At 45.5% G+C, this 22,846-nt stretch overlaps 1 protein-coding gene across 1 annotated transcript in view; it reads left to right on the top strand.

Annotated features, from left to right (window-relative positions):
• Nucleotides 1-22,846, top strand: part of LOC147747555 (ferric reductase 1-like) — a 553,652-nt gene that overhangs the window by 499,004 nt on the left and 31,802 nt on the right. Inside the window, exon 13 of the mRNA XM_086954125.1 lies at nt 438-496. Within this exon, the coding sequence (XP_086810251.1) occupies nt 438-496 (59 nt within the window). The remainder of the gene's footprint in view (nt 1-437; nt 497-22,846) is intronic.

Genomic DNA, 22,846 nt, shown 5'->3' with positions numbered 1-22,846 from the left:
ATCCCGTCATCCTTCCCTTACAGTGGGTTTTCTCTGCTTATAGGGTATTTTTCATCACTGCACTCTCCCATTGCCATAGTCTTCTTATTTTCTCCTCCTCATTCGTCCTCCCTTTTCTGCTTTTCTCTCTTTTACTCTGGATATGGGTCTATTGATGAAAAATAAGTCCTGTCCTCACAAATTGGTGCAGGGGTCCACCACCTGTAACCACTGGCACAAGTTAAGCACTGGCTCGGACACTGCCCAAAAATCTACTGTTAATGACAGGGCTGTTGAAATAATGCCAGGTGCATCGTTTTTGGGAAAACATAAACTAATATATGCATCAACTTTATTGACGGTCATCAAGAAGTTGGAAAGGATTTTACAAACTGTATGCATTCTGTATGTTTTCCTTGGTAGTTAAATAATTTTTCTTTTTTTACCTGTTTCCACAGGAGAGTCATATTTAACTGGTCCCATGCTTTCAATGCATTTGTGATCATGGTGTTGGCAGGTAAGGCACTTTTATGAAAATGGCGAATATGTTTTGCAGAGCTTGCACTATGTCGAGCAGGTGATTTTCAGTTTGGCTTGCTTTTACATACCGTATTATTTAGCATCCCTGTGGTTTTAGTTTCTATTTGAATTGCCTTTTACCCATAGTAAGAAAACTATCATTTTAATTATGTTCTCCACAAAAACAGGATTGATCGAACTATATCCTTATGGCGTGGGGCCAGATGTCATAAATGAACATGAACTTCACAGCAATTCAAATAGACTAATACATGGATATGACAATAAGTCACATTGGTCACTGGCTCGATTTCCAGAGCAGATCAGCAACAGTTACTTAAATAGAAGGTGTTATATGCTTAAATTAAGATGCATATTTTATAAGATGATTCTGCAGCATGAGCTGTCATCAATTATACCGGAAAACAGGTATAACAAAAACCGAAATATTTTTCAAGCTTGGTGGTCCTAATGACACCTAGCTGTGGGTCATTAAGCCTCCTTTCAGTCAGTGCCAGATTTAAATCATAAAATACTATGGGGCATATTATCAAGAAAGGGCGTTACATTATCGCCGCTTTTATCGGCAGGAAATTGATAAAGGGCTTGATAATATGCTCTATGGAATTCCAATCGAAGCCCATGTTAGATGTCTTCACATCTAACATGGGCTTCGATTGGAATTCCATAGAAAATATTATCAAGCCCATTATCACCGCTTTATCGGCAGTTTCCTGCCGATAAAAGCGGCGATATTGTAGCGCCCTTTCTTGATAATATGCCGCCATGTTCCCTGAGGACATACAGTTTCTCCTTTCTTATTAGAACTATAACCCTGCAAGTCCCAACATTCTTAGGGCTGTTGATTGAAAGCTGCAACTGGATGACCTCCATCTTGATTACATAGGAGCAGTTGACAGCTTTGGAAAGACCTCCAATTTAAGAGCCTATTGAGAACACACTTCATGTTGTCAAATTTCTGTTAGCATTTGGTTTATGGAAGGTGTTGCAGTCATTGATGATATACATTACTTATGCCATCAAGTTTATTTTTAGTGTGAGATTAAAGGATATGACAAAAGCCACAGGATCTTGAGCTGAGGCCGAGTTTTGGAGCTGGAATCTCCGGTCTAAAAACATCAGCTTTAGCATGTGGACCCAATTCACAGATGGAACTTGTAATCTTATTCTTTTTCAGGTCGAGCTAGACAGCGCATGCGCTGTCTCTTCAAGACCTCCTGTAATCTGTCTGTGGGATTCAAGTCCATCCCCCTTTGTGCCATTGTTTTTTATTTGTCTATGTCAGTGACTTAAAAAAACTTGCTTGCTGGTGGTCAGACCTACCTTTTTGTCCCTCCTTTCTCTCTTCTGTTCCTCCCACAGAGCAGGGACTTATCACAGTCTTATTTTGCTATGGTTCTTTATCTGTTCTTTTGGGGACCATTTTTTTCTTGGTTTCCTGCTGTGTTACTGTTTGTCTTTGTTTAGCTTCACCCCCCTACCTGCTTACATTCAAATATAGGATTCTTCGTCCCACCTGCTCTTATTGCCACAGTTGTCATACTGCTGCCTCCCTCACCGTGGCACCCGCTCCGTTGCTTGCATTTCTTTTAGGCTTTTTGCACTTTTCGATGTCCACTGTCAGTTGGACTATTTCTGGTAGAATATTTGTTTGGTTTGGGCTTCCTTTCAAGGGGGATTGGGCTTGTTTTGTTGGTAATCGCGTGCAAGGGGTTTACATTCTGCCTCTTCTCTTTCCTGGCTTTACATTGGTTCCTGAACAGGACACTTACTTTTCCTCCAGGTCGATTGGCTTGTGTGCTTGTGTTGTTTTTTGTAACTGGTCACAATGTGCTTTATCTTTAATGTGGCACTCTTGCTCCTTTCTTTGATTGTGCACTTGGCACTCAAATGTTTTTTTATTTATTTAAATTATCTGCAGACCTACGCGAATTCGCCTGTGGGCGCACAGTGTTAATAACGGCGTCCGTGTCTCGCAGCTCCTTACACCCATCCCGACTTCGGGCACCATGCTTTAAGGTTCAGCATGAAGAAACCTGGTGGGTTTTAGTTTCAGCATGGCACTCACATTCAGATTATTGACATGGCACCGGTCTTATGAGTCAGAGGCCTCAGACCTACAGCACGTAACTCTGCTTCTGCTGTGTACATGCAGCAAAGTTTTTGCTTTTTTGTTGTCAAAAACAGTTGATAAATGGAAATCATTATGTTTAAATAAAATACTTTATGTTGTTGCATGTTCCATGTGTAATAATTGCTAGCTTTTAGAATTACTGTTGCATGCTCTATCATGGGCGCACAGCCAATAATGGCGCCTGCGTCTTGCAGTCCCTTACGCCCGGTCTTTTTAGTCAGAAGTCCCAGCCCACAGTAAGTAACTCTACTTCTACTGTAGGAACTTCTAGCCATCATCTGATTTACATCCTGGGCCAGCATTCATATGGGTGTTTTCCTCCAGCCTTTTGCCTGATGGCATACTTTTCACCGTAGCCTTTTGAGGTGAATCCTTAAATAGATCACAAAGCTTCCAACTGGAATTAGAGTCTACTTGCACAGTAGTGACAAGATAATATTTTGTCATAGTTAATTGCTTTTTTTGCAATTATGTTATTTTTTTCAGACACAGTTTTTCGTAATAGAGATTACTGGCTCTGATGCAACAAAAACATTTGAAGGCATTAAAAATGATGGCGTTGCACACCATTTATGGAAATGGCCTTCCAAGTATAGTTTTTCACAGACATTTCCGAAACCAAGAACATGCTACCTGACACCGGAAAACCTGCATAAGTGTAAATCCTGAATCCTGAACAATGCCCGAAATGACATGATGTTAGCATAAGTAGTTTGCTCCTGTCCATATTAGAAGACTTTTTGAAATTAATAAATAACATGTCCCTATTTTGAAGGCAAATAGGGCACAAAACTGCAAAAACTGCGAAAACAGCTTTGTTAGGGTATTTAGTAATTTACCATTAAACTATAATATACAAAAACAAGTGTTGGAATTTTTTTTTAGGGATATGCCCCCCTCATAGAGAACATGCTAAAATGCGCATGACTGTTTGGCCATCCAAAGAGGTCTGGTAAAAGCATCATGCGCACTTCAGTGTGCCCACCACTCCTTTGTCAGCAGAGCAGCCCGCCCTCATGCTGCCGCAACAGGGAAGCATATGATGATAATAACATTGCGTTATTGTCATTTTATTTTTCCTTTCTTTTACTGATGCACAGCAGCAGTTGTGTGGAACTTCTCTGCCTTAGCAGAGGTGTAGTCACTGCCAATTGCTCAAACTCTCACAAATGTGAGACCTCTTACATTGCAAATGCTTGTTTAACCTTGTTATACATGCCTAGGATTACTTCAGTTTCCTTCTTTTTTTGCAAATGCAGACAAGCCCAGGTCGAACTGTTGTAACAGCAATTTATTAAATATTCATAGCAAGATTTTTGTGAGATTATTCACACCCATTTTCGGTTTTATTTCATGCTAAAATGTGCATTATTTCGTCTTTGTTCTATATTACAATAATCAGATGAGATCGAGGAGGTTAGTAGTTTTTTTAGGTGAGCCGGGTAGTACTCAGCTGCTTCCGGTAGTATTATTAGAATTCAATTCAAAAGTGTGCTGGAATAGGTTCTCAGTTTTATTGATATCTTACAAACATGCATGGCATTCAAATTGCTGCAGTGATATTAATTTGTAAGTATATATGTTTCTATGCTATTTGTCAGGGGGTATTCAGCAGTGATTGGCCCTCACAAGTAGTATTTGATCTTCGTAGAGCATCTTTAGAGAAAACTATGCCTCCAAGGGCATTGTAGGTGTAATGTTGTGCCTTTGTGACTGAGGTGTAAGGACATGGGTTATTGGTTGAGTGGGGTGAACCTGCTCAAGTAAGCACAAACCTTGTCAGGGTAAACCACGAAAGTCACTGTATCAAACTGTGATTAACCCTCTGGTAGCTTGGCACAAAAGCAGCCAGGCTTAACTTGGAGGCACTGAGTAAAGTATTTATGCAGCATATAAACAGCTATAAAGTAAAAAACAAAACCACACAAGACAAATCCCACAACAATTAAGAATAATGAAGTAAAATGTACTAAATAAAATGACACCAAAACTAGCATAAAAAAAGATCAAAGCAACAGGATAAAGTAAAATGTTATGGTTGAATGCAATGGAAAGTGGTTCTGCTACACGAAACTTAGAAGAAACTGTGAAGAAATGTTCCTGAGTAGGTAATGTTCAATGGGGCAAGGCAGCCGGTGGTGTCCAAGTAGGAGGCATCATCCTCACGGAGCCGCTGGACAGAGTCGCAGTGCGGATTTCTGCCTTCTAACTTTGTCACTTTTTTGAAATCCAAAAATCTCCAGAGGGGCAAAGCTGCAGACTTTAAGTGACACGGGCACTACAAGCCCAATATTGTGACTTGAAGGTTCTGCTGAACAGGATTTAATTCTGGGGAGAACAAAGTAGCAGGAGCTTCCGCAAAGTCAGGCCGACCAGTGATGCACTTTGGGCAGATCGGCAAGCACGTTGACTCCGGTCTTATGTCAGTTCTCAGGCCACATTTATTTTCGAGTTCCTACTTTTATGGTTCATCAGGAGCAGCACTTTCCACACCACTACTAAGGGTCCAGGACAGGATGGGCACCCCTCAGGCGATCAGAACTCACTCCAGCAAAGGCCACATATATTGTTCAATGTCTTTGTAACTTGTTATGCCCACAGTACTTCACATAGGAGGCCAGCCAACTAGCCTTTCACTCTGGTAGTCCTGGGTTCAAGAAGCAAGGCAGGCCTCAAGCAGCAAGGCAGTCCTCTGGTTGCGGCAGGACAGTCCTCTGAGGCACAAAGCAGACATCAAACAGCAGGGCAGTCCTCTGGGGTACAAATCAGTTCTTCCTGGGGTCCTCCGCAGGTTCAGGAGTTTACTGACAAGTGTTTATAGAGATTTATGGGCTATTCCCTATGCTACCCCCACACCTTGTTCAGGAAAGTTCTTCCCTTCTCCCGTCAATTCTCCAAAAATTCTGGAGAGACAAAAACCTAGTGAGCTTGGTTCCTGTGTGTGTTGGAGGCCCAGCTCTTTTAAATGTAAGAGGTGCAGGGCACAGTTCCACCCCAAGCCATCCTTACAGGATGGCCCATCCTGCCCAAGCTTAGTCCCCTATTGTTCACCGTCTGGGCCCTATACGCATTTGTATATTGGAGCCATTAACAGACTCAGGCATCTGAAAACACCTAGAAGGCCTTACAAATGTGTGGGAAGAAAAATACCAATTTTCTAAAAATTGCATTTTCAAAACTCTACATTAAGGAGGATTATAAATTACAATTCATTTTACTTCAAACTTGACATCCTTATCTGCTCCTGTAAGACCCCTGTTCAGAGAGCCACAGGGCACGCATGGGTTATTGGGCACAATCGAGGGGGTTAAGGTCTTGTACACCTGAAGTCCTAGGGCCCCTCCTACTATGGGTCCAACTCAACTGGTCAAACACCTCCTTCTGCACCTGACTCTCATTACGTAGTGTAGCTTGGGCAGTCAAGGCTCCCTCAGAGTGAAGTGTAGAAACAGATCAGTAAACACAACTCATATCTCAACATGCAAATAGCGCATTCCACAAATCAATGTCCAGTCAAATACTTATTTTGTGTAAAAGAAGTATTTTAATTCTAATTCCACACATGAAAATGTAAACGACATTCAATAAGCAATGAAACAGTCCCCCTGGAGGTAGGCACCCTATTATTTGTCAGGTCAAATGTCCCATGTAACAGGTGTGTTGTTATTCCCCACTCACATGGCAATATAGAGCAAATGTAAACTACTAAGCCCTGTTTACTGGGTGTCCACCTCTTGGACTCAGTCAATAAGTTCTAGCCACTTAAAGTTCAAGTAGGGTTGCAAAAGCCAAAGAAGGTATATCCCCTAGGGCCTGGGTGGTCCAGTTTTCAATGTACCTGACCCGCAGTATGAACATTGTCAGTGGTACAGTGTGTTCTTGGCCTGGATCAGCACGCGTTCACATATGCAGCTCCTGCCAGGTGCCAGCTCTCTCTCCTGAGCCATGCTTACCAGCATCCTCATGATCAGAGTTGCTCCGGCTACGCCACACACAGTAAGTCTTGCTCTTCCTCGCTCTGGGATGGGTACAGTCTCCCTACTCTGGTGGGGCTCTGATGGTGTCTCCTCTGTCCTTGGGCCTCCTCGGATACAAAACAACCCTTGTCTTGGTTGTAGCAGCATTTTGGGTCTCCGGCAATGACCTGGACCTCCGGTCTCAGCCCATATGATGTGGAGCTGTCTCTGGTGAATGGTGGCCCCTCCTGGCATACGGGGGCACCAAACTTCACAATGCAGCACACGGGCAATGGACCGATCGGTGCAGCACACCTCGTCCGTGAGCCCTACATGTCTGGGCTCCAATATGGATTTTGCTACCTCCACGACATTCCTCTCCCTCATGGGCACACTGTCCTTGGAGAGTAGGCAGGTACTGGTGCTCCAGACTCCAGGGAAGGTGATCTTGGTTTCCCTGGGTGATGTCCCTCACCCAGCAGGGAAACTAACAGGCTAGGCCCCTAGTCCTCGTCACAGGCAGAAGTCTTGCAGAGCTTCCCCTCTTCATGCATCCCGGCTGGCTGCTTGGCAGATGACAAGTTCTTTTCCAGACAAAAAATATGATTTAGGTTCCGAACCTTTGAAGCTTTATGTAGGGTTCTGCTACTTTGATATGGAAGTCTCTCCTCATCATCCTTCCTTTTGAAAAATGTCTGTCACAGCAGGCAGGACTCAGAAGCTGATTAAACCACAACAAGATTCATAGGAACAATCTGAGTTCCACATCTGGATGTCAGTGACAGTGATCTGTGCATCAAAGGTTAACACCGAGCCCTCAGCCCTATCCTTTACGATTTCATTATCAGCTTCATCTCCCTCTTCCTGAGATATGTCCAGGCCCTTTCCTTGTGGTAAGTCACGGAATCAAAGAGCCTGTTGAAATGCACAGGGAGAGCCTGGCTCCCTCTCACCGAGTGCTTGTCTCACTCAGCTTACAGGAGTACAGAAATATTCAGTTCTGCTGGGGGAGACTCCTCTGTTCTTCATGTTTTTACCAGGCAGGCCTGGGCTTCCCAAAATGGAACCCAAGGTCATCTTGGTAATGTACCTGTTAGACTTGGCTTTTTCAATGGGTTACCCCAGACTTTTTTGCTTTTTGACCTCCTGTTTTTGACCTTGTTTTTACTGGTTTTAGGAATCTGGGCACTTTACCACTACTATTCACTGCTAAAGGGGAAATATCCTTTACAACGCAACCATTACATTGCACTACACTTACAACTCAGTCATTACATCGCAACATCATTTACAACGCATGTCACTACAACGCAGGTATTACAATGCATGACACTACATCACATGACACTACATCGCATGTCACTACATCGCAGGCATTACAACGCATAGCATTACAACGCATAGTACCCCTACAATATCCCAAAATTTTCTACTGTTGCACCCCCTGGAGTTAGAATAGTAAGTTCTACCCCTACACTATCCAACACTTACCCTACTGTTGCACCCCCTGGAGTTAGAATAGTAATTTTTACCCCTAAACTATCCAATACTTACCTTAAATGCAATGTAATGGTATGCATTGTAATGGTATGCGTTGTAAAGGTATAATGCGATGTAAGGGAATGCGCTGTAAAGGGAGCTTCTAAAAATGTGATATAGTGTCATGCGATGTAATGGAGTGTGTTGTACATGATGTTACGATGTAAAAACTGCATTGTAAAGGCATGCGTTGTAAATGTATGCATTGTAACTTCATACATTTGTGCTAAAGTGCATATGCTCTCCATGTAAATTGTGTTAATGGATTGGTGTTTCAATGATTGGCTTATCTGATTTACTACTAAATCCCAAGTAATGTTCACATGTGTGAAAAGGGTCTGTAAATCAAATGCTGCTAGTGGGCCTGCAGCACTTATTATGTGACACACACAGGCAGCTTTTCAAAGGTGTCTCATACCTGTCACTGCAGTGTCTGTGCACAGTGTTTACTGCCATGTCAACATGGCAAGTGCACCCACTTGCCAAGCCCAAACATTCCCTTTTCTTACATGTAAGACACCCCTCAGGTAGGCCCAAGGTACCACTGTGGGCAGGGAGCATTGTATGTGAATGTTAGGACATGTACTGGCGTGTGTTACATGTCCTAATAGTGATATAGTTATAACTATTGAAAGGCTATCTTTCCCATAGGCTAACATGGAGATTACCTTGTAATATCTTACAAGCCTAACATTCCATTGGGACACGATAGAGTAATAGAGTTTAGTATGCCTGATCTCAGGATTTAAAAATACATCTTTTAGTAATGATGATTTTTATATTATATGTTTGAAAATACCACTTTTAGAAAGTGGGTACTTTCTTGTCTAACCATTCTGTGTGCCTATGCCTTTTGTTTATTCCCTGTCTGGGTATAGAGTGACACGAGCAGGGGATGTGCATTCACACTGGACAGACAAAAGGGGGGTTTAGGTGTGTCCTGCCTTTCCTGGGTGACTCATAGCCAGGCTGAATAGACCTGGCTGCATTTAGAGTAGTGGGAGGAGTTTTCACTTGCGCCTGAATGGACTGTCACTGCCTCATACAAAGCTGTCTCCCTCCCCTGGGTCCTTTCTACATTCTAAGTATCTCCAAGGGCATGATGTAGAGCTTTCTTCCTGTTGGAAGTTTCTGGGAAATCCTAATCCTGGTTGCCGGCTTCAGGAACTAAATGTCTCATCTGCCAGAGGAAAAAGATAACCCGATGCTGTCAAAGATGTGGCTGTTGGGTCCATGACCTGAAGGTACTGCAGAGGGCACTGCTGCACTTCCCACCGCAACCCTGGTCTCACCAACGACCAGCTGCTGTTCGCGCAAGTAACAGCGGTGGGGCAGTGGGGCCGGGTGGGAGGGATTTCGAGGGATGATGCAGAGGGAAAATTAAATAAATAATTAATTTCCCTCATCTTTCTCCGTCTGAATCCCCCCACCCAAGCCCCACAACCCTACCACTGTTACCTTCACGCGCTGTGGCTGCTGATGACAATGCCTGATGCTGCCACCAAGCCACAGCTTACACGTAAGCTTTGGACACTGCACTCCGCACCACCTTACTTTACACCACTACCTTGTTATCCCCGATGACGCTTGACGCTGTCACCAACACCGCTCCCTGCACCGTGGCCTTTGGACAATGCTCATGGAGAACACAGAGCAAAATCCCACTTCGCACCGCAGCCCTGGTTTCACAACAATGACGCTCCAAGCTGACATCAATGCCGCTTCCTGCACCATGGTTTGGAGGCTTCACTCATAGGTTACTCAATGCACCGCCCTGTCTCACACCGCAACCTTGGCCCATCGATGCCAGCGGCATCAACTCCAATTAATCCGCTGACGACAGCACCTCACCAACGAAGACACTGCTGCTTGCACCGTAACCTGTTAGCACCATGTTGAGCACCTCCACACCTTGCACTGCAGCCCTGTTATCACCAACGCCGCTGGACAACCATCACCAAGTCACTGCCTGCACCTCAACCTAAGGGCACCGCACGCCACACCACTGCACTTCACACCACAGCCCTGATGTACGGCAATGCTGCCGTTCCTGACTTCAACTGCACGGAGTGACTTCAAGGGCCCGACAACTCCTGCATGGACCTCCAGAACTGATGCCTGCAAACACCGGCTCTTCGGAGCACACCACAAGGTCCCTGATGCTCTGCATTTCTAAAGGTACTGTTTTACGGGCCTTCCCGACACCATAGCCGTCCCAGAACGCTGCGGTCAGCCAGAATAGTTTGGATTTGTTGATCATTACACCGTGATAGCCCAGGATGGAGCTATCAGCTTCAAAGAACTGTATTTTAAGTTGATTTCTGCTTATCAATATTTATAAGAACTGTATGGTGGATTATCATCGTTTTGGTCTTGCTTTGCACAGATAAAATATTGTAATTGTTACTAAATCTGGAGTGGGGACCTTTCGCAGTGTTTTCACTGTATTACTGTTGGTTATGTGCAAATGCTTTACACACTGCCTCTTAGATAAGCCTGACTGCTTGTGCCAAGCTACCAAGGGGATAAGCAGGGGTTATTTTAGAAGTGTTACTCCTTTATCCTGACTAGGAAGAAGGGTCCCTACTTGGACGAGGTAACAACCTGCCAATTAGAGACCCCCATTTTTAACAGTACCAGTGCAGACATTTCTGCACTGAGCATATATTCACAGCGCACTGCACCGTCTAGTATTTTTGTGCCCATGTGCCATGCTACCACCAGAATTTCCATATGTAGCCCGCGCAGTCTGTGCACACTGTTTAATACTACAGTCTCTCTGTATTGCACCAAAGTGTGTCACTCTAAAAACACCCTCTGCCATCGCACAGACATTTACCATTTGCACACTGTTCCGCACTGCACCCTGTTTGTAGCGTATGGCTTGCGCGCTCACATGCACTCAGCTTGTTTTCACTATGCAGGCACTTCTACATCAACCTGATGTAGGCCAAGAGGGAGTGAAACACACAGCAGAAGAACTTTTAACAAGGTGAGTGAGCCTTTAGCCTCAGGGTAAAAAGAACCTGGTTAATACTACTGATCATGACATGAAATGCTGCCACCACTGCACTTTTTCTGTTTAACTCAAGGTGAAAGCAGTAGCCTTCCACTACCATGAGAGTGGTGCTTTGGGCGCCCCTCCCAGACCAGCAAGATCACAATCCATGCGACAGGCTATGATGCACTCACATGATTCATGTTCACTCATGACCTAAAAAAATAGCATTAGTGATCCAAACAACAATACAGTTTTGCACTCCGGGCAGGGTACACATCTTTACTATGTAGAGGACTTTTCCATCCCAACATCTCCTAATCAATCATTAGCACCTATTGAGTGCACTTAGTCAACTGAACGTTAACCAATGGGAGAGATAGTCCTGACAGTAGAGAAAAAACGAATTTCGGAGTGTTTTGGTACCAGAATATGGAAAACTAAAACCACATGTCCTGCTTTTCAAATACAATGCACCCTGCCTATCAGCTTTTAGGGTGTACCACAGTAGTGACTTATAGGTATCAAAAAGGAAGGTTTAGGCCTGGAAAAAGGTTTAAAAGTGCCCTACAGACTGCAACGGCAGGCCTGGGGCACGTTTTAAAGTGCTACACTAGGTGGTGCACAACGAGAGCTGCAGGCCTACTAGTAGCATTTCATTTACAGAACCTAGGTACTTATACTACAGACTTATAAGTAAATTAAATGTGCTAATGAGGTGTAGGCCCCTTTTACCTTGTTTTGGAGAGAGAGCACACACACATTAGCACTGGTTAGCAGTGGCAAAGTGCACAAAGTTCTAATGCCCACAAAATCAAATTCAGAAAAGGAGTGTAAATGTAAATCCAGTATTTGTAAATCCAGTATTTGTAAAGCGCACAGATACCCATGGGTGTCCCAGCGCTGGGGGCCATTGGGAAGATTAAGCGAGCTATTGCCCAGAGTCACATGGTGCTGGACGGACTCCTACCACCGTTGCCAGGGATCGAACTGAGATCCCCAGCGTCCGGCGTCAGTCGCCTTGGCTGTTGCGCCACACCTCTTCCCCCAGGGTGAAGGCTAACGGTTTAGAGGTGATCCCGCAGAGAGGGCCAAGTCCAACACAAAGCCTGTCTGGGATGGACACCATTTTTAAAGTTGCTCTGGAATTTTCCAGATCCATATTGTTGCCACTTGTACCCAGGTTCACACGAATTATCCATTTTAGACACTTGAAGCTGGTATGTGCTCTCATGTAATGTGTGAAACACCTAGAGAGTCCTGGGTTTTTAGTGAACAGCATTTTGCATATTTGGATGATTAAGCTCATACTTCTGCTAAAATCAGGATTACAAATCTCAGGACTGGCTGACGGAGTCACATGTGAAATGGAGACACTTGGCAGCCATTGTGGCTCTAACAGAGCACAACTGACATATTCTGCTATCATAGGTTCTGCGGTAGCCGAGGCCCCAGTACGAAAGATCCCCGGTGTTTCTTTTCTACACCTGAATCTTTTGAGACAAGGGAGACGATTTACTCTTGGCTGGTAGTTTTCCAGGTTGAAGTTCAGAATTCTTGCTTGCCTGGTAAACAGTGTACTCTAACTTTCCTGCTATTTGCTATGCCCCTTGCTGCTATCCCTCAGGTGTTACATTGCCTTTCTTCTGGATTTCCATAATATGCATGGCCATCAGGTGGAGTCACTTCATGTGTGACTCCTTTAGCAAGTCCTGGGATTTCAGCCAACAGTCAACAGCACTTTGCCTGCTGGGTGCTTTTGGCCTGTACAGAATAAAGGTTCAAAACACAAGACGCTGGTGGCTGGAAAGTCTGGGGTAGCACAGGGCGAGTGCCCCCTGGCAAATGCGCCAAATCTAGTGAATATGACAGGATTTTGCAGTTTTCCAGTATCATCACCTTTCTTGCCTACGTTGTTTCTTTACTATATTGAGATAACTCTGTGCCCCTTCTATCCCTTAAGTATGATGGCTTTCGTGGCAAATACGCCTGTACTCCTTGCAGCTGGAACCAGTTGTTGAGCAGGCTGAAGTACCAACTGGGCATCCATTGTCACTCTAAATATGCCATATTTTCTGACAGCAATAAACAGGTATTATGTCAGCATAGCTTTAAGGTAAAGAGAAGTCCATCCGGTACACTACCGATCGTGTTCAAAGCTGCTAACAGTCCACGTTCTATTGAAGTTGACTATTTCTATTTTACTAGTACTGTTTAAACGCCATTCTGAGACTTATTGCCCCATAACTGTAGGTGGAAAATTGATATCCTCATTTCTAGGTGGATGTTTAATTTGGTGCGGTAATTGTCTAATTACAGTTTGCAATATCGCAAGGTGGAGTTACTGGAAGATGCGCAATCACAGCACCATTCCCGAAACTCGGATATGAGGATAATGTGTTATTAAATTTTATGAGTAAAAACGGTCATCAAACCAATTTTGGTTTAACAGCAACACAAGTAAAGCAATCGAACTCCTTACCTAAACAGGAAATATGTGTCTGGGAGAAAGCCAAAGGCCTATAGGTTTGATTAAGGTCACAGGGTTAATGAAAGTCAACATTACAAAACAGGAGCGGTGCGCAGGGCTGGATACTGGGGACTTTTCCAAAGTCAAAAACGTGCCAAAAAGATTATAGGAAGAATGCCTCAACTTCCCAAAACGCTCATATGTATGATTAAGGGCGAGGCTCTCTGTTGGCAATTACTTCAATCGAACGGGTTTCCTGACAGAAATGTGTAATTACTCATTATTTCTTAAAAAGTACCCTCACCCACAGCACTGTGGCATGCTTGACTCATCGTTCAGTTCTACGCCAGACACATTTTATTTTATCGGGGTGCACCCCCACTCCCCAGGTGCAACTTCCCTGACACGCTCCGTCTCAGTGAACACTTGGTCAGCCTCCCTTGTAGAGTGGCCGCTGCAGCACTAACAGAGACTCACAGATTACCACGCAGGTTAGCAAATCAAGGTGCAGCTCTCATTCTCATGATAGTTCGTATTTCAGGAACACAGATTAAGACAAATGTGCTTCATCTCGGTTACTTTGAGATTCACCTCTCCTTCTGATTGCACCCCCGTTTGTCCTTCACTGACATGCCCTGACATTATCTCTTGGTCCATTCCTCTCCACACATTAATTCACTACATTCCTTACTGGTGATGGAGTGGCCAATTCATAAATGTTACAACAAATTTAAGATTCATTTACATGGGGACATAGTAAGGCTACCACCGGGCCAAGTTTGTAATTCAAATCATGACGTGCTTGCTCCCACGTGGTCGAGCCTTGTAGCGTCAATGTGCTGTCTGCAAGACATGCTGTAGTCAATAAAAGGACTTTAATATCTACTGCTGCTTACCATAGGTTGACTGTGTAGCTCTTCTTGGCTTGCTCATAATTCGTTTCTCGACCCGTTACATCACTTCCGTTTTCTTGCTGAGAAGCACTGCTTATCTACAGATTAATTCCCCTTGATTAGTGGCCATCCACTGTGGTACAGGTACTATTTCTTCTACTCCCCTCCCATTACCCCTGTCCACTTCACCTGTCCAATGCAGTGCTTCCTTTTAGCCCCAGTCCCACCTTCTTCACCCATGTGAGCCTTTTATGTTATCAGTGCATAAAATTAATATCAACATCATCCTATTTTCCTATTATTATTAGGAGTTATCCCTACCCCAGTTCCAGTGGTTAGAAGTCTGGGCATCAAAATCGACGCCGACCTCTCTATGAACAATCAAGTGTCGGCAGTGATTAGTACCTGTACAGGGATATTGAGGTGCTTGCGGCAACTTGTCCCTCTCCTCACTACTACCTCCCTCCAGGTCATTGTGTCTGCCACAATACTGTCCAGGTTTGACTACGGGAATGCCCTTTAGATCGGCCTCCCCTGGAAATTAATAAGAAGATTACAGGTTGTGCAGAACGATGCGGCGCTCCTCATTTTCCATTTACCTAGACGGACTCATGCCTCTCCACTGCTCTCTAAATTACATTGGCTACCTAACAGGCAGCGAGCATCTTTCAAGGGTCTCTGTATTGCCCACAAGGCTATCTTTGGTCAGGCTCCAGCTTACATCAGGGATCGTCTAATGAGCTATATTCCTGCTCGGACTCTCCGTTCCTCTGCAGCCTGCCATTTGGTCATCCCCCGGTTTCACTCGGCCCGCAAAGGTGGGATAGCCTTTTCCACTTTGATCCCACAGCTTTGGAACAATTTACCCTGAAATCTGCGCAAGGAACCTGTCCTCTTTTCATTTAGGAAAAAACTTAAGACTATTTTTTTTTGGGAGGCATTGTCAACGAAATGAGCCTGCCTACACTAGCTCACACGCACTGTCTGTTATAATTTTCTCCTCTAGAAGCGCGAAGAGACCTGATGGTGAACCAGCGCCATATAAGAACCAATTAACATAACATTAACATAACATAACATCGTAAATAAGATCATGACTTGCAACTATCTGCCTGATTCTAACAAGGCCGTTCGTCAGGACATATGCCCTGCATCATGGGACGTGAGTGCGCCGTTTGTTGTGATGTCTTTAATCAGCCTTTAACTTTATCATAAGTGCTCCCGCTGAAGATGTCCAGATTAAAAACAAAGGGCATTGCTGAGCACTTCTACCGGCATATTGTGATGCCAAGTCATCAGTTCTGTGCAGGGCTCTGGTGGGGTGGGAGGGGGCACCATGTGTTTGTTTCCTGTCACATTGTGTTAGTGGAGCGCAGGTTCAGTCATACACACGGTGTCAGCATCTTCAGGAGCAGCAGGGAGAGCCCGGAAACCTTCCTGACGTGCATTATTTTTCAACTAAGCAGGCCTGTACCATACTTTTCAGTCCCTGGGAGTGCATGTGTTTACATGCTGCAAATCTCAGTTACAGTACTGTAGCGCGGTGGGGCCTAGGGGCATAGGCCGCAGCAGCGCTGTAATGAGTGACACGTGATACAGTGGATCACTGCTGGCCGGAAGACCCCGAGCGGTCTTCGGCCCCTTTTATTTATACCCTCGGGCGAGCCCGCACCCCGAGAGGTGTAGGGATGCATGGGTGCAAGAGGTACATTATTTAGGAGAGGTCGGGTGGTTCTCTACATCCCTTCCTTCTTTTAGTCCTGCACACTCAGGAAAACTGCACAGTTCACGGAGAGGTATATACAAAGTCTTTCAAACGCCGGCTGGGCACTGGATTCGGCCCGAGACCATACCTGTGGCTCCGGGAAGACGGGGATGTCAACAACCCAGCCGGGGTGCCTTCCACAGACGCCACGCCAGCATTCGGAGTCTTTGGCGCTGCATTTTCCGCGGTCCCTGGACTCGCTGTCCCTGGTGACTCCGGCCCGAGCCTCCTACTTCCGGTGACCTCGCGGGGGAGAAGGCCAACTGAGAGTCTTGACACCCCCATGTCTCAAGACCTCCATCCATTTCCACAGTATTCTTGAAGCTGGACACGTTACTCGTGACGTACTGTTTTCCTCTTCGGACAGTAACCATTGTGCATTGGAAATTCACCACTACCCATACTTCAGGCTTATAGGGTGTCTGGAACTTCCACCCGAGGTGTCGGTCTTTGATAACTACCCGGTCTCCCACTCTCACCTGGGGCTCCTGAGCTCGCCGGGCAACACTCACCTTCCGATTCGTGGTCTCCCTCCATGCCTGAACAGCGGCATCATCCCTCTACACGAGTACCCAAGCCGGGTCAGCCTGAATGCTATCTCTTGATGCCCGCTTGAACAAGAGATGAGCTGGGGCACACTTGGTGGTGCTTTGGGGTGTCCGACGGTACGCGCCCAGGAACTCTTGTAAGGCCGTCTCCGGATCTTCACCGTTCTCCACGGTGATGCGTAGCACCCGGTTGATGGTTCTCATGAGCCTTTCTACTTTGCCATTTGCCTGAGGCCACAGTGGGGTGATTTTTATGTGCCTTACCGCTCGGCTCACCAGGTACTCTTGAAACTCTCTCCCCTGAAAAGGGGGTCCGTTGTTGAACTTGACTTCTTCAGGTAACCCCATCATTGCGAATGCCCAATCCAATACCTTCTTCACATGTGGGAATGCGGTGGAGGCCACCCCCTCAACAATCGGAAACTTTGAGTAGTAATCAACTATAACTAGCATGTGGCGTCAATGGGGATAACTACCGAAATCCCCGCTGAGGTGTGTCCATGGGGCATTGCTCGGCTCTTCTGTGAGCACAGGTGCCAGGGCAGGGTCTCCTCTGGGGATTGTGCAGGCATGGCACTGCCTCACCATCTCCTCCACCATGGAGTCCATTGCCGGGAACCACACCTTATCCCGTAGTCTGGCCTTGTTCTTGGCCATTTCCTTGTGGCCGACGTGAGCCAAGGCGAGGATGTTCTTTTGGAGCTTTTTGGGTATTACGATGAGATGCCCTCCCAAGATCACCCCTTCCGCTCCTACACTCAACTCACTTCTCACTTGCCATAGCTGCTGACGTGCATGACTGACCTCCAGCCGGAGGGCTCGAGCCCTGTCCATGAAATGAGTCCCTCCATTGTTCTCCAGGACTTCACGAACTCGGGAGAGCGTAGGGTCTTCTCGAGTGGCGTGGCTGATTTCTTCGAGGGTCATGGCTTTCGGACATGCGCCATGTGACACCATGTGTATGAATGCCTCTGTGTTGCAGGTCCACAGACGACGTGGAGGATGTCAAAGATTCTGGGTGACAGGACAAGTAGTCAGCAGGGTTGTACGTCCCTGGGCAGAACACCACCTTGAAGTTGTAGCCTTGCAGTTGCACGGTCCAGAGTTCAATCCTGGGAGGGGCCAGTCGGGAGGAGCCCGCAAACAGCGGGAGCAAAGGCTTGTGATCAGTCACAACACTGAATTCTTGGCCACACAGATACAGATGGAAGTGCTGGCACACCCATTTGATCGCCAGCGCCTCTCTTTCAATTTGGGCGTATCTGGTCTCCGTGTTGGTGAGTGCCTTGCTGGCGTAGGCCACTGGCTTCCACACGTGAGGGCCGTGTTCCTGGAGAAAGACAGCACGAGGCCCACCGAGCTTGCGTCAACGACCAGTTCCATTCGCCGTTGTGGGTGGAAGTACGCCATCATCGTCTTGTCCAGCAGGCCCACCTTGACATCATGGAATGCTTTGTTGGCCGCTGGTGTCCATTCCCACTTCCGATTATGTCTCATGAGTGTGCATAGCGGTTCAGATATGAATGCCAGATTGGGGATGAAGCGTCCACAATATGTGGCCATACCGAGGATGCTCCTCACCTCAGTGGGGTTCTGTGGCGGGCTGGCGGTCCTGATCGCTTCAGCCTTCCTCTGGTCAACCAACAGCCCTTCCCGGGTGAAAGTGTACTCAAAGAAGTCCACGCTCTCTTGGTAAAAGGAACACTTGGCCCTGTGCAAAGTCAAGCCACAATCCGTCAGTCTCCTCAGCGTGGCACGGAGGTGAGTATGATGTTCCTCAAGCATGTGGGAGTATACAAAGATGTGGTCGCTTAGATAGATTACGCCCTGCAGCCTCGATAGCGTCTCCCGAATGGCGTTCTGAAAAACTTCAGCGGCCGAGGACACTCTGTAGCTGAGCCTCTTGTATCAGCGTAACCCCACGTGCGTTGAAAAAGTGTGATGTATCTGCTTTCGGGGTCGAGCTCCAACTGGTGGTACCCAGCATTCAGGTCCAGCTTCGAGAACCATTTCGCGCCGTTCAAATCGGCCACGATGTCGTCCATTGTGGGGGTGATGTGGCGCTCTCTTTTTATTGTGGTGTTAGGTAGTCTCATATAGACGCCGTGTCGAATAGCTCCTGGTTGCTTGGGCTTGGCCGCCACGACCAGCGGGGACACCCAGGTTGTGGGCCCAGATACCTTTTTGATTACTCCTAGTTCCTCGAGCTTCCTCAGCTCCTCCTCTACTTGCGGACGTAAGTTAAAAGGTACACGTCAATGTACTGTCGAATCAATGTGCAGCTTGAACTTTTTGCCTTTTAGCTTCTCTAGTCCTTTGAACAGCTCCGGGAACGCCTCTAGCATTGCCTCTGCATGAGATTTGTGGACCTGGTTAGCAAAGAAGATGAGCCCCAGGTCTTCGGCCATGTGGCAGCTCAGCAGAGTCCCCTTCTTGCCGTCGGTGACATGGAATCTCACCTCCATGGTGTAGCTGCCGCTGACAACGTGGTCTGGATGACACCCTTGAGAGAGAGCAGGTCCGTCCCTCCATAGGTGTAGATGCGGGCGGTGGACGGTGCCAGAGGAGGTTCGTGGTGACAGGCGGTCATATTGATCGGAGTCCATGACGTTAACCGTGGCACAGGTGTCAATGAGGGCTCGCATATTCGTACCGTCAATGGACACAGAGCACATGGGAGGTGGCATCCGACGAGTTCCTGTTCGGCTGACATAGGAGACTACGAATACTTCTTCATCGTCTTTGTCTTCGTACATGGGGCGCCTTTCCTGCGGTCCTTATGCCTGCCTTCAGGCAGGCGCAAGGTTTTGACGCATTGGCATCCTAGCAGTGGCGCAGGGAAATCTCATAGATTTCACTGCGCTACTCCTATGACCCTTTCTTGCGGGGAATGCCCACCCTGCATACATTATACCTGGCGCAGTTATAATGAAGGTTCGTTCTGGGCAAGAGCAATGGGTAAGTCTTCTACTTCCAATGTTACTGTACAATACTATGTGTTTTGGAGGATCAAGTAATCATTACAACAAAAATTACTAATGCATGAAAATAAAATATAACAATTTATTACAGGATTCAGTCATAAAAACATTTCATAAATTAAAAATAAATCATATGCAAAAATCCAATTTTTTTTTTACAATTCAAGATTCAAGAAAACAGAAGTTGACGCTGCGTTTCGGTGATTGTCTAAGATATTCACCTTCTTCAGGACAGTTTTCTACGAAAAGTCAATTTATGATGTTATTACATATACATGTTGTAAGCGACCACCTTCTACTGTAACTAAATTACCTTTCCTTCAATGAAAACATTTGTTAATGCCCTGTGCCATACTATCCAGCACTTACATCTTTAAGTTTTACGTTATTCTCATAAAATCACTTAAAAAATCACGTATTGTCCTATCCATTTTATAAAGAAAGGAGAAATGTCTCATCTTAGGAAAAGACTACATACAACTATATTGCACCATGATAGTTTGAGATCAATATACTGTGATATCTAAATAATTCATTGAGGAGTGTCATACATCCTGATTCGAGGCTACTAGCTCAAAAGATACAAACATAAATGACATACCTATCTTAGGGCCTGACGTTATCGGTAATTAAAAGGAGTGATGTAGAGAGGCCAGTTACTGGAGGATAGGGCGGGTACCACCCCTCTATGAGGAGTATGCCCAATCTAGTCTCGGAGACTATTGACTGCTTTGTTGGGGGTTGTCTTTCACTGTCAATTCCTATAACTGAGTGCGTGAGATAAGAAAAAGAATATGGCTATTGTCTCCTTAAAACGTTTATTCAAGGGGTGTCATTTTAGGGTAAAGCTTGTATTCTTGCTTTTTTGCAATGTTGTTACCTGGGAACTATTCCCATTATGAACTAATTTTATAAGCAGTCAATGTATTTATTTCTGATGTTTTGTACCTATTCTATGGTTGGCCCAATCATTGATGTTTGATAATGGGTTGTTCTGAAGGATTTATTAAAGCGACCAAGTCAATTTCTATATGTATTCCCTTAGCTGCTCCTTTTTTTAAATAAAAAATGATGGAAATTATTCTCCTTCTCTGCATGGTGTTCAGCTTTTGGACTGGATAGTTCGCTTTGCTCCAAAGGATGCCTATCTTTCAAATCTAATTTTTCCTCCACAGAAAAAATAGCATCAATTCCAATGAGGAGCATGTTTTTCAAATTCACTGCTCTTCCCCTTGGTTTTCCTTATATCCTTGGTTTTCTACCAAGATACGGAAATCAGTTATCACACATCCCTGATCACAACGCATCTGTCTACTTGTTCATGTCCCAGAACAATGACTCCCTCTTTTCTCATCGGCTGACTGCTATTCCCCTTTTGAAAAGGTGGGTTTTATTATAAACCAAAAAAGATTTCTTCTATCTCTTGCCTAGTTGTTGGAGTTCTGGCGTTCCTAATAAAGTCAGTATAAGCCATTCTCCACCAGCCTCAAGCCAAACTGTTACCAATAAAAAATGAATTTTTTGCCTCTAAAATTTTATACAATATCCCTATTCCAATTGGCACTCGTAGTTGGCCTCCTTGCTTCGTCCATTCAGGGAATATTTCCAGGCCCATTACATTGTTGAGTATCACAAAGTTCCGTCACGGCTCGCAGGTGAGCTGTGCTTGTGATGGAACGGTTCCGTCATGGCCCCGCCCGCTTAATTAAACCCGCCATGCAGGCACGAAATCAGCGCCGCGCAGGCGCGGCGGCCGGGCCGTGACGGAACCGTTCCGTCACCAGCACAGCCCACCCGAGGGGCGAGACGGAACGGTTCCGTCAGCAGCATCGAAGGTGTTAAAGATCCTTTGTCTCAGAAGGGGTCTATCAGATGCAGATCATGATCATTAAGATTAAGACACCAATATTAAGTACAACACCAGATCTTCTTTTAGAATACAACCTAAATTCGTCAGGTTGGGACGTTCACTGCGGCCAGATCTCAACTGGAGGTGCATGATCGAGGAAGAAGTTTTCAATGCATGTCAACTATTTAGAGCGCCGCGCAGGATCCTTTGCCATCCAATGTGTCACAAAAATGGAGTTCAGTGTTCTGCTCCCACGATGGATATCCTTATAGTGATAAGAACCATCAACCATCCGTGGAGTACCCACTCCCTTATTCTAGCAAATCTGGTGAAACCGTTCTGGGAGTATTGTCTCCTTCGTCACATCAAGGGAAGAGCAAAATCTCTCGTTTTCTGAACAGACAGGCAGATTGGTTCTCTCATCACCATTTTTTCAGAAACTTAAGACTCTATGAGGTCCTTTTTCATTTGATCTGTTTGCTACCAGACTCAAGGCTCAACTTCCTCAATTGGAGATCACATTTGATGGCCTTGGCATCAGACTTGTTTCTCCAGTTGTGAAACTAAGGCCTTCCATGTGCATTTCTACTTTCCTCATAATCTCTTGTTGATCCAAAACACACAGTGAAGGGACATTGCTAAACATAATACCTACTTTTTGGACCTCTCAAATCTGGTGTCCGAATCTCCTACAAATATCAATGACAATTCCATTTCTCTTACCCTCGTGTCAGGATCTCCTTCTCAATCCCAAAGAGGAGGTTCACAACCTGTTGCTTCAGGTCAACTACAACTGATGGCATTGAAGATATCAGGCAAGACCGGAGTGTCCCAGGTCTTTTATTAGACAATATCAATTTCCTTTCAAAGGCTTGGGCACCAGGCACATCCAGAGTACTACAAGTCAGCTTGAGCTATCAGGCTCGCTGGTGTATGGGATCACATTTAGATCCCTTTTCAGATGATGTCGCTACCATAGCTAATTACCCTGGTGACTGGCAGCTTCAGGTACATCTTAAACAAATTTTCAATATCATAGGTCTGCAATTTCATTACAACATAACTATATTTCAGGTGAGCTTGAAGGAGAACATCCTCTCATTATCCAGTATTATGGGTGTCTTTCATAGATTCACATGCCTGAATCATTCCCCGTCGTCGAGATGGGAGTCCCCGGTACATAGAAAAGTAATG

The sequence above is a fragment of the Lissotriton vulgaris genome, chromosome 1_1, assembly GCF_964263255.1.
Source record: "Lissotriton vulgaris chromosome 1_1, aLisVul1.2, whole genome shotgun sequence".
Lineage (NCBI taxonomy): Eukaryota > Metazoa > Chordata > Amphibia > Caudata > Salamandridae > Lissotriton > Lissotriton vulgaris.
The sequence above is the reverse complement of the archived record's forward strand: the minus strand, read 5'-3'. Positions and strand labels throughout refer to the sequence as shown.